The sequence below is a fragment of the Gekko japonicus genome, unplaced genomic scaffold (genome assembly GCF_001447785.1).
Source record: "Gekko japonicus isolate JY-2015 unplaced genomic scaffold, Gekko_japonicus_V1.1 scaffold565, whole genome shotgun sequence".
Classification (NCBI taxonomy): domain Eukaryota; kingdom Metazoa; phylum Chordata; class Lepidosauria; order Squamata; family Gekkonidae; genus Gekko; species Gekko japonicus.
Genome location: NW_015176468.1, coordinates 443,992 through 456,797, shown reverse-complemented (window position 1 = coordinate 456,797; position 12,806 = coordinate 443,992). Strand labels below are relative to the sequence as shown.

The following is a 12,806-nucleotide window of genomic DNA, read 5'->3' as shown; positions in this document are numbered from 1 at the left end:
GGAATTGTTTTCTGTTGCCCCAGAAGGTCGGAGCAGACACAACGGGTTGAAATTAAACCAAAAGAGTTTTCGCTTAAACATTAGGAAGAACTTCCTGACAGTTTGAGCGGTTCCTCAGTGGAACAAGCTTCCTTGGGAGGTGGTGGGCTCTCCTTCTTTGGAGGTCTTCAAACAGAGGCTGGGTGACCCTCAGACAACAATGCTGATCCTGTGAACTGAGGCAGATCACGAGAAGGGAGGGCAGGAAGGGTTGCCTCAGTGCTTAGTTCTCGAGGCCCTTTCTTACACGCCCAGGGAAATGCTGATCGCCACTTTGGGGTCAGGAAGCCATTTTTCTCCAGGCCAGTTTGGCTGGAGATCCTGGAGGTTTTTTGTCATCTTCTGGGCATGGAACAGGGGTCACTGGGTATGTGGAGGGGGGGGGAGGTATTTGTGAATCCCATACATTGTACAGGGAGTTGGACTAGATGACCTGGGAGGTCCCTTCCAACTCTATGATTTATTTGTCTGGACTATAGCTGCCAAATCTAAACCATGCAGTGAAGTGAAACACTTAGCCACGCTTTCTTGGAAGAAAGTATCATCACACACGGCGTACGTTCTGACGAAACATGCATAACTTTGTCTTCTAGACGTGCGTTGGGAAACCATTCAGCACTGAAGAGCCGTGCTGCCTGGGAGCCGATTCTCCCCCACCCAGTGTCCCCTCTGAGTTAAGTGTGAGCTAGCTCACAGTTTTTCAGCCTCCGGCTCACACATTTTTGTCTTCGCTCAGGAAGGAGGGCTCCAGAGCAAACAAATTTATGCAGCAGCCAAATCGCTCGCTCACAACTTTAATGCCAGGAGCTCACAGAGTAAAATTATTGCTCACAAGACTCCACAGCTTAGGGGGAGCACTGCCCCCGCCCAGTCTTGCGCACATCTGGTGACCCATGTGCTTACAAACTGTAAGGATGCTGTTGCAGGAACAAAAGAGTTCCTCCTCAGCACTTCACAAGGGATGTGGGAGGTGTAACTCTCGCCTCAGGTAGGAACGCAAAACGCTACAGGCTGGCCTCTACAGTTGTACGCACAACTACAACCCACCGCCTGTTGACGTCATGCAACACACCCAGGCAAGGCTTAAGTTACGGCCATGCTGAGGGCAAGAGGCTAGCAGGGAGTGTCCATCTTTCAGGACTTTATGGGATGTTTATTGGAAGCTGTGTCACTCCATATTCATTTTAATCCTCTGAAGTGCTGCACAGTGATAGCAGTTCTTCAGGGCAGAGTGAAATGAAAATGGTATATTTTTATCCCACTCTTCCCCCAGGAAAGTTCAGGGCAGTGCACACTGGTTCTCCCTTCCCCCCAGCTTTTCCCTCTCACAATAACCCCATGAGGTAAATTAGGCTGAGGGAGTAATTACCGGCAGCCACCCAGTGAGCTTTGTGGCCAAGTGGGGAGATGAGCCAGCGTCTCCCAGAGCCTACGCCAACACTCTAAACCAGGGCTTTTTGGGTAGAAAAAGCCCAGCAGGAACTCATTAGCATAATAGGTCACACCCCGACAGCACAGCTTATTAGCATATTAGGCCACACCCCAATGTTACCAGACGTGTGGTCATCCAGCCACACCTACCTTTTGCTTCTTATTCTCTTTACCTTGTTTGTTGTCAAAACCCAGGGCTTTTCGCATGTTAGGCCACACACCCCTAACTGTAGCCAATCCTAATGAGTTTCTGCTGTTGGGTGTGGCCTATTATGCTAATGAGTTCCTGCTGGGCGTGGCCAACTTGGGAGCCAGCCGGAACTCCGTTCCTGTGGGTTCCTGCCCCAAAATAGCCCTGCTCGAAACACTACACCACACTGGTTCTTCACAGCAGCTAACGTAAAACCTGTCTCAGCAAACAGTACTAGAAGGGATCAGAGGAGGTCTCTACTCTTGCCCTGGAGGGAAAAAGTAAAGGGGAGAGGCTGTGGCTCATGGGTAGAGCCTCTGCTTTGCATGCAGAAGGTCCCAGGTTCAATCCTCAGTCTCTCCAGTTAAAAGGAACAGGTAGTAGGCAATGTTCCCTCTAAGCTGTGGAGTCTTGTGAGCAAAAATTCTACTTTGTGAGCTACTGGCATTAAAGTGGTGAGCGTGCAATTTGGCTACTGCATAAATTAGTCTGCTCTGGAGCCATCCTTCCTGAGCTAAGACAGAAACGTGTGAGCCGGAGGGTAAAAAACTGTGAGCTAGCTCACACTAACTCAGCTTAGAGGGAACACTGGTAGTAGGTATATGAAAGACCTTTACCCGAGACCCTGGAGAGCTGCTGCCTGTCTTAGACAGTACTGACCTCTATGGACCAATGGTCTGATTCAGTATAAGGGAAATTCATGTGTTCACACACTCCTACCTCTCTGATGTGGTTGCAGGAATCTTTGCACAAAAGGGTAGAAGTTGAAGAGGAAAAGCTGAGGGGAGAAAAGGAACATTTGCAGGATTAGTTTTTGGTCTTCGGTGGGGTTTTTCTTCCCTCTCCTGTATACAGCTTTCCACCACAACAGCTTCGCTCATCTGAGCAAGGCCTTTGGCAGGTAAAGGTTTCCCTTGCTCGAAAGCTAGTCGAATCCGACTCTAGGGGGCGGTGCTCATCTCCATTTCCAAGCTGAAGAGCCAGTGCTGTCCGAAGACTTCTCGGTGGTCATGTGGCCGGCATGACTAAATGCTGAGGCACACAAAACGCCGTTACCTTCCCACCGAAGCGGGACCTATTTATCTACTTGCAATTTCTTGCTTTCGAACTGCCAGGTCGGCGGGAGCTGGGGCCAGAGACGGGAGCTCACTCCGTCACGTGGCACTCTTGAACTGCCGAGCTACCGACCTTCCGGTCTACAGCTCAGCGCCTTAACCTCTGAGCCACTGTGGCCCTTTCTGCAGATGGCAACCTGCAATTAGGCAAAATCTATAATGGCCCATACAAATGGGCAAAATCAACGACAATCAACAGCTGCCCGTACACGTGGCCCTGACCATGTGGAACAGCCAGCTCGAGGAGGTCAGGAAGTTTTGTACTCTCCTGGCTTTCCGCAAACTGTGCAATGCTGAATTATTCCAGAGGGCTTTTTTATGCAGGCAATAGGGTAAAGTAAAGGTAAAGGTTCCCTTGCTCGAAAGCCAGTCGAATCCGACTCTAGGGTTGCGGTACTCATCTCGGTTTCCAAGCTGAAGAGCCAGCGCAGTCCGAAGACGTTTCTGTGGTCATGTGGCCGGCATGACTAAACACCAAGGCGCACAGAACACTGTTACCTTCCCACCGAAGTGGTACCTATTTATCTACTTGCAATTTCTTGCTTTCGAACTGCTAGGTTGGCAGGAGCTGGAACTAGAGACGGGAGCTCACTCCGTCATGCGGCAACCCGGGTCTAGAACTGCTGAACTACCGAATTTCCACAGCCTGCAGTTCAGTGTCTTAACCACTTGAGCCACCGCAGCTCCGCACTGTACTAAATGTTCTGCAAACTTACTTGGATAAATTATTGGGGGGCTGTGGTCTGTGAAACTGTATAGCTTGCTGTGGGTTGGCTATACATATTTTCTGTATGCAAGAAAATATTTTTAAATGGTATGCTCATTTTAAAAGTCGTCTTGTTAAACAGAGGCTCTACCTAAAACATTGAAGAGTCCCTGATATGTTATGGTTGGCAGCAGCCTTTTTGTGTTTGCAGATACCTCTTTGTGTCAGAATTCCAAAGATGCCCACAGGCCCAACTAGGGATGCCAGCCTCCAGGTGGGGCCTGGAGAGCTCCCGCTTTTACAACTGATCTCCAGCTGACAGAGATCAACTCCCCTGGAGAAAATCCAAAAAAAAAAAAAAGCAAAATCCACTAGGAAGAACACCATCAAAATATATAAACTCTATTTAACAATTATAAAGTTGGTGGTGCCACAACATCAAAATAAGTGCATACTAATACTATAAACAAGGCATAGAATACAATGTTTCCTCCTTCAAAGATAAATATTAGTCATTGTAGCTCTTCACACTATGAACCTTGTTGTCAGGAGAAATTGTTGAAATCGGGTTAGAACTACGCAGCTGGCAAACTGAAGAAGTTGATGGAAACGCCTCCTTTAAGTATCTGGAATGGGCGTTTTTGTGAAGGCTGTTTTTGAAAATGTGGGTTCCTCCTACTGAGTTGAACGGACTACGTGGATTTATATTTATCTTTGAAGGAGGAAACATTGTATTCTGTGCCTTGTTTATAGTGTTAGTATGCACTTATTTTGCTGTTGTGGCACCACCAACTTTATAATTGTTAAATAGAGTTTATATATTTTGGCATTTTTGATGGTGTTTTTCCTAGTGGATTTTGCTTTTTGTGACGCTAGGTTTCCCAGCTTTTTGGATTTATAACCCCTGGAGAAAATGGCTGCTTTGGAGGGTGGACTCTATGGCATTGAACCCTGCTGAGGCCCCTCCCCTCCCCAAACTCCGCCCTCTCCCAGATCCACCCCCAAAGTCTCCAGGTATTTTTCAACCTAGACCTGGCAACCCTAGGTCCAACAAACTAGGGCAAAACCACCACAAAAACCACCACAAAACCACCACTATTTGATTTATATCTGTCAAACGTGTCGTTCAAATAAAACGGCTACCATCTTACAGGGTTTTTGGTGGGGCCTCTCCTATTTAACCAACACGCCAAACCCTAAGCCTGTACATTTGCTCGTACCTCATGGATCCCGACGAGTCTAGAAATAAGCTCCATCATCATCATCTTCACTTCAAACCTTTCTTTGGAGGCCTCCAGTTGTTTTAGCAATTTCTCTGCAAAGTCTGAACGAACACGGAAGAATTGCCAGGGGTGGAGGGTGGGGATTGGAGAGAAAAGGGACCAGGATGTATCCATCATAAAACAAAATCACCTCAGAGCTTAAAGCAGGGGGGGGGGAGAGATCTGGGGTCGGGGTAGTCCCCTCTCTTGGAATTTCTGCTTGCTAACTTCAGAGACACGGTTCTGAGAAATGATACCAGTTTCCTCTTTGGGTGTGAGGAGAAGAGAACGGATGCATTACTGCCTCAGGGCAGCTGGCCCGAACATGGGAGAGGCCTAAAGTAAAGGTAAAGGTTCCCTTGCTCGAAAGCCAGTCGAATCCAACTCTAGGGTTGCGGTGCTCATCTCCGTTTCAAAGCTGAAGAGCCAGCGCTGTCCGAAGACGTTTCCGTGGTCATGTGGCCGGCATGACTAAACACCAAGGCTCACGGAACGCTGTTACCTTCCCACCAAAGCGGTACCTATTTATCTACTTGCAATGTCTTGCTTTCGAACTGCTAGGTTGGCAGGAGCTGGAACTAGAGACGGGAGCTCACTCCGTCATGTGGCAACTCGGGTCTCGAACTGCTGAACTACCGACCTTCCACAGCTTGCAGTTCAGCGTCTTAACCACTTGAGCCACCGCAGCTCCGGGAGAAGCCTACCTGACCATTATAATTGCGCAAGTGCTGCCCCTAGAGGCCAGGAAAAACATGCCCTGTTCCTAATGACTGCATCAATCCCACGTAAATGTGTCTAAAGCAGTGGTCCCCAACCATTTTTTGAGCCTGTGGGCACTTTTGAAACTTGGGCACAAGGTGGTGGGTGCCACAAAAGGTCTGCCACGAGAGGTGGGGCCACCCACAAAGGAAGCCCAAGTGGAAGGGAAAGGAGGAGTAATTAAAAAAAATACACTGGGAAAGAGAGTAAAAGCCACATTACTTTAACCTGCACAACCAATTAGAATGCCAATGGCCAATCAGAAGCCAGCTGGGCAGAAAGACCCAAATGGGCCCACTCACTTTCTGAAAATACTTCACGGCACCAGGGAAAGTGCTAGTAGGTGCCACTGCGCCCATGGGCACCATGTTGAGGACCCCCCCCCCCCGTTTAAAGCCACGTAATCCTCCCAGCACACCATTCTGTTTCACCGCCACCCCTCAGCAGAGGAGTACGAACAACTAGGGCCGAGAGCCCTTACCTTGTGGGTCGTGGATTAAATGAATGGCGGAGAAGTTGAACACTTCGGGCTTCTTCTTCTTCTTGTGTTTCTGTACAACGGGGAAAGAGATGATACCATTTTTTGGTGTATACCATTTGGTGATACCATTTTTTGGAGCCAGTTTGGTGTAGTGGTTAAGTGCGCGGACTCTAATCTGGGAGAACCGGGTTTGATTCCCCACTCCTCCACTTGCACCTGGCTGGATGACCTTGGGCAAGCTGTAGCTCTGATAAGAGCTGTCCTTGAAAAAGAGCAGTTTCTGTCAGAGCTCTCTCAGCCCCACCTACCTCACAGGGTGTCTGTGGTGGGGAGGGGAAGGGAAAGGAGTTTGTAAGCCCCTCTGAGACTCTTTTTAGTGGAACGCCAGGACAAAATTAAGCACAGCATCTAGTGCGGCGGCCTCCAATCTGTTTTGAGCCCGGGAGCGCCTTTAGAATTCTGACACGGCACGGTGGGCATAGTGGCAACATGGCCGCCGCAGGAGGCCGAGCCAGTCAGAAAAATGGCTGCAGCGGCTTCCCTTCAGTCACACCGTGAAGATCCTCGTGCTGTGGTGGCAAGCTGATGCCAAAGTGATGTTCTTAAAAATCTGCATAGCCGATCGAATTCCCAATGGCCAATCAGAAGTCCTATTGGTCAAAAGCCCCACCTGGCTCTGCCCACTTTCTAAAAACACTGACTGGACACCAGGAAAGGTATCAACAGGCATCATGGTGCCCGCGGGCACCGTGTTGAGAGCCCCTGATCTAGTGAACAGGATGGACTTGTGAAATCCTGCTCAACCCAACATATAGAATGTCTACCTTGCAAGCTCAGGGGAATCAAACGGCACTTCCTCAAGAACAGATAAGACTTCCTTCCCAGTTTGGTATAGTGGTTTAAGTGCGCGGACTCTAATCTGGGAGAACCAGGTTTGATTCCCCACCCGTCCACTTGCATCTGCTGGATGACCTTGGGCAAGCCATTGTTCTGACAAGAGCTGTTCTTGAAAAAGAGCTGTTTCTGTCAGAGCTCTCTCAGCCCCACCTAACTCACAGGGTGTCTGTTGTGGGGAGGGGAAGGGATGGGAGACTGTGAGCCGCTCTGAGTGAAGGGTGGGGTATAAATCCAATCTCTTCTTCTTCTTCCCACCCCATTGAGTAACACAGGACAAGGCAGCCTGACCTGGCCTAGAAGGCGGGATAACAAGTCTACATATGTTGTTCTAAGCTCCTTGAGGGAAGGGTGGGATAATTCAGGGCTCTTTTTGTAGCAGGTACTCATTTGAATATTAAGTGACACACCCCTAATGTAGCCAATCCCCCAAGAGCTTACAGTAGCTCCTGTAAGAAGAGCTCTGTAAGCTCTTGGAGGATTGGCTACATTAGGGGGTGTGGCCTAATATGCAAAGGAGTTCCTGCTACAAGATTTATACCCCGCTTTTCTTGTCAAAGTGGTTAACAACATCATTCTCCCTTCCTCTGTTATATCCTCCGAAGCACAACAACTCAAGAGGTAGGTTAGGATAAGAGAGCGTGACTACCCCAAGATCACCCAGCAAGCTCTCATGGCAGCGTAGGGAATCGAACCTGGGTCTCCCAGATCCTAGGCTAACACTCTGACATCTCCACTGCACTGGTCTGTCATGCAAACATGAAAAGAATTGACTAGATCCACACAAGGTGTTCATGTGGTACGACAAAGGGATTTGATCCAAGGACATTCGTCATCCTTTTCACAGGAATCGCCTCCCACCATTGCCCTGCCTACCCATCCTGCCCTGTTGGTACTGGGTCATCACATTAAGAGTCTGTAAACTTTACCTTTATTGGCACAGCGACACCCAAATAACAACCCTCATTCATTAACCACAGCATTCAGATACCTTTCTTGCCTTTTAGATGCAAGAGGTAAACATCTGGCCCCAGTTCCAATAATCACTGGATTTTGAGTACGTAATAAAAAAAAAGAATTTTGCCGTCATCGGGTTGCCCTTCTTGCCCTCGCAGCCAAGTTTCAATGAGTGTGGATCGAATATTAAGGTATTTACAATACAAGAGAACACGTTCAAGGCTTTTCACTTCGCGCAATCCACAAGCACAAAGTCTATTAGAGTACGGGATTTCCTGAAAACTCTCATAAAGGTAAAGGTTCCCTTGCTCGAAAGCCAGTCGAATCCGACTCTAGGGTTGCGGTGCTCATCTCCGTTTCAAAGCCGAAGAGCCAGTGCTGTCTGAAGACATTTCCGTGGTCATGTGGCCGGCATGACTAAACACCAAGGAGCACGGAACGCTGTTACCTTCCCACCAAAGTGGTACCTATTTATCTACTTGCAATTTCTTGCTTTTGAACTGCTAGGTTGGCAGGAGCTGGAACTAGAGATGGGAGCTCACTCCATCACGCGGCACCCGGGCCTCGAACTGCTGAACTACTGACCTTCCACAGCCTGCAGTTCAGCGTCTTAACCACTTGAGCCACCGCAGCTCCTGAAATCTCTCATACAGTATCACAGAAGGTGATACATTAAAGCACGCTAACGTATAAGCTCTACGATAATGCGGGACAGTTAAACAAGAGAAGTACCCTGCTAAGGACTTTTGCTATTGAGAATCCCTTCTGACTGGAGATGTGGGAGACTAAACCCAAGACTTTCTGCTGACAAAAAATATCCCCCAATCACTGAGGCCTTCCAAGGACCTCAGGAGCAATGTCAATGGGGTACAACTGGGTACAGAAAGGGTTGTCCACAGTCCCCTTGGGAACTTCATGGCTGAGGTGGACTCTTAGCCCAGGTCTCCCCACCTCATCGGCTTTCACTGCTCACCTTTAAGACACGCATGGCTTTCTCCAGCTTCTTCTTGTTCTTGGTCGTCTTCCTCCCGGTGGAGTATCGTACCATTAAGTCTCTCGCCGTGGGACCGTCGTCCTTGAGAAGAAACATTATGGACAGAAGAATGATTTAAGGAGCCCGAAACGACCCCCCCTCCCCGGTTTGCACCCATTCACCCTCTTGGGTGAACACAAAGTCATTTGGTACATCTTCCCAACAGAAGGGCTGCTGTTGTGTTTCTGGAAGCCTTACGAATGCATAGGAGCGGATAACGGTTAGGGGAATTTGCTAAAACCCAACACAACCCCCTCCTTCTCTGAGGTCAATCTGGGAGAGAGAAGACTCGCTCAAGGCTTTGGCTGACAGAGTGTACGATTTTATTAGGAACGATCGTTCTCGATGTGAGCTCAAGAGAGTGCTCAGGTCTCCTTACCAAGGTGACGTCATGAACAAAATCCAATCAGTAACAACTGTGCACTGAAAAACCCACACAAGAGCTTACAAAAAGAGACTTCAACACCTGGCCCATATAAAAAGGTAAAGGTTCCCTTGCTCGAAAGCCACTCGAATCCGACTCTAGGGTTGCGGTGCTCATCTCCGTTTCAAAGCCAAAGAGCCAGCGCTGTCCGAAGACGTTTCCGTGGTCATGTGGCCGGCATGACTAAACACCAAGGCGCACGGAACGCTGTTACCTTCCCACCGAAGTGGTACCTATTTATCTACTTGCAATTTCTTGCTTTCGAACTGCTAGGTTGGCAGGAGCTGGAACTAGAGACAGGAGCTCACCCCGTCTTGCGGCACCCGGGTCTTGAACTGCTGAACTACTGACCTTCCACAGCCTGCAGTTCAGCGTCTTAACCACTTGAGCCACCGCAGCTCCATCTGGCCCATATAGAAACTGAATAATGTTTACCTGTTAAGAAACTACAATGAGACTTCCTGTAGTGGCTTTTAGTTCCCGAGGAAGGACCTGAAGTCCGAAACACTAATCAATCCCTAGGAAATGTGTAACATCTATTCCAGACTTCATTGTTTCCTTCTGAGAGATTTCTATTCTGAACTTTGTTCTTTCCCTTTGGGATATTGTGGACTTGCGTATTTTCCTATGATGGATTACATCTGTTGAATTACTTATTCTGTTGAAGTCTCTTTTTGTAAGCTCTTCTGCGGGTTTTTCAGTGCACAGTTGTTATTGATTGGTTTTTCCTGGTCATTGTTTACTGTGGACTGTATTATTGTTGTTGTAATGAACAAAAGGCCTCTGCGTAGCGACCCTGGACTTCCTTGGAGGTCTCCCATCCAAGTAGTAGCCAGAGCCAATCCTGCTGACCTTTTGAGATCTGTCGAGACTGGGCTAGCCTGGACCATCGAGGTCAGGGCCGTGAAAGCTTACACCCTTGGAAGGTCACGTGTTGGTCTTTTAGCTGCTACTGGACTCAAATTTTGATCAATTGTAGACTAGAGATGTGAAAGCCCGGAAACAAAACCGGAAAAATTCGGGGGGAAACCGTTCCCCCCCCCCGTTTTTCCCTGAAGCCTTTTTTGTTTTTTTTCTGAAAAATTGGAAAAATTGAAAAAGGAAAAGAAAAAGAAATTGGTTATGGAACGTTTCATTTTAACATGATGAATAAAATATTTTAAGACAAGGTGTTCAAATATCTTCCAAATCATTTCTAAAAAAATAGGTATGGCATCAGATTGATCTAATTTCTGTGCACTGAGGACGAGCAAGTCCTAGGTTACAAACTGAACTCTCCAATGCAAGAACAAGATGCATTTCTTCCTTTAGGAGGTGCTATTGTCACAAGAAAAGGAAAAGGTTTCAGTTTTGTTTTTGCATGTGGGTGGGTATTCTGTTTGTAATAATTGTTTGGATACACTATATTTTTAATATGCTAGTTGTGATAATTTCATGCCAAGTAAAAATGTCCATAGTCATATTTTATGTTCCTAAAGTAACAGAATGACTTTCAATCTGGAAAAAAAGAAGTGCTAATGTAGCATTTTTTTTTCAATTTTTTTGAAAAATTCCATTTTTTCCCAGAAAAAAAAACGGTTTTCTTCCGAGCTTCAAAATTTCTGGAAATTTTACATCTTTACTGTAACGTGGCCACCTGTGCTAGACCAAAACCTTGTTATTTACATCATCCTGACAGCACACAGTGCGCACAAACCTCCGATTCTGAATCGCTGCCTTGCTTTTCGTCTTCATCTTTGCCAAGGAAAAATTTCAGTCCGGCAACTAGGATCTGGAACAGCCGTGAGATGTTTGGACAAAGAATGAAAAAGAAGAAAATGAGATTGGATTTATACCCTGCCTTTCACTCGAAGTCTCAGAGTGGCTTATTAATCTCCTTCCCTTCCTCCCTTCGAAGGTCACAGCAGTGCATTCCAAAATAATTCCTGTGGCACTAAACAACTTGACAAAGAAAAAATCTCCCCCCCCGCCAAAAAAAATATATACTAGAACTTAACAGCATCCAATGAAGCTAATGGGCAGTAAGTTCAGGAAATACTACTGTACACAAAAGGAAACACTACTGTACACAGAGTGATTAAAATGTGGAATTCGCTGCCAGAGGATGTAGTCATGGCCACACATATAAACAGCTTTGAAAGGGGATAAGACAGATTCATGAAGGATAAATCTATCAATGGCTACTAGCTGTGGTGACTGAGGGGAACCTCCACATTCAGACACACTACGGCACTAAGCCTCAGAATCCCAGAGCCAGGAGGCAACATCAAGGGAAGGCCTCGGCCTGTATGCCGTTGTTGGCTGTCTACAGGAACTGGTTGGCTGCTGTGTGAGACAGGATGCTGGACTAGAATGGACCACTGGTCTGATCCAGCAGGGCTCTTCTGATGTTCCTATGAGGGAAAGGCCTCGGCCTCTATGTCCTGTGGTTGGCCCTCCTGAGGGACTGGTTGGCCATTGTGTGAGACAGGAAGCTGGACTAGATGGACTATTGGTCTGATCCAGCAGGGCTCTTCTTATGTTCTTAACTCTGTGGGAGTATTGCATCTGGCTACTGATATTTATAGCCCCACCCAAGGGAATGTGAGATAATATACTCATACTGAATACAGCAGTTCCTTCACCCAGTGTGCATATGTGTACTGCAATGGTAAATAAAGGAAGGCCTATTTTGTTTTTAATGAACTATTTAAATGCATTCATGATATATTTTGTTTAATCCTTTTTATATACGCCTGTACTCTCAACCACTTAGGTATTCAAATGGAGCTACCTGGCACATAATATCTCATTAAGCCTCTATGAAAGGAACTGGACGTTTCCCCCCCTCTAGGCAGCTAACCATCGTATTTATGACTTCTGATTCAATATAAGGCAGCTTCGTGTACGTATGTGTTCAAGGAACTCACAACAAACTCACCACAGAAACTCAACATACCTCAAAAAAGATATTATAGCATTGGAAAAAGTGCAGAAAAGGGCAACTTCATCCCTATAGCGCTTGGGGCTCTTTAGCTTGGAGAAATGACGGCTGAGGGGTGACATGATCGAGGTTTATAAGATTATTCATGGGATAGAGCAGGTCGAGAAAGAAGTACTTTTCTCCCTTTCTCACAATACAAGAACTCATGTGCATTCAATTAAATTGCTGAACAGGCTAGGACAAAAGGAAGTACTTCTTCACCCAAAGAATGATTAACACATGGAATTCACTGTCACAGGGGGTGGCGGCAGCTACAAGCATGGACAGCTTCAAGAGGAAATTAGATAAGCATTTGGAGCAGAGATCTATCAGTAGTTATTAGCCACAAGGTATAGATAGGAGCTCTCGGTCTGGGGCAAGGGATGCTCTGTATTCTTGGTGCTTGGGGGGGGGGCAACAGTGGGAGGGCTTCTAGTGTCCTGGCCCCACTGGTGGACCTCCTGATGGCACCTGGTATTTTTGGCCACTATGTGACAGAGTGCTGGACTGGATGGGCCATTGACCTGATCCAGGGGTCATTTCATAGAAATAG

General features: G+C 47.2%; 1 protein-coding gene across 1 annotated transcript in view; it reads right to left on the bottom strand.

Moving 5' to 3' along the window:
* Nucleotides 1-12,806, bottom strand: part of SDAD1 (SDA1 domain containing 1) — a 53,620-nt gene that overhangs the window by 28,186 nt on the left and 12,628 nt on the right. Inside the window, exons 8-12 of the mRNA XM_015427112.1 lie at nt 10,988-11,062; nt 8,808-8,909; nt 5,984-6,053; nt 4,702-4,805; nt 2,381-2,438 (exon numbers count right to left, since the gene is read on the bottom strand). Of these exons, the coding sequence (XP_015282598.1) occupies nt 2,381-2,438; nt 4,702-4,805; nt 5,984-6,053; nt 8,808-8,909; nt 10,988-11,062 (409 nt within the window). The remainder of the gene's footprint in view (nt 1-2,380; nt 2,439-4,701; nt 4,806-5,983; nt 6,054-8,807; nt 8,910-10,987; nt 11,063-12,806) is intronic.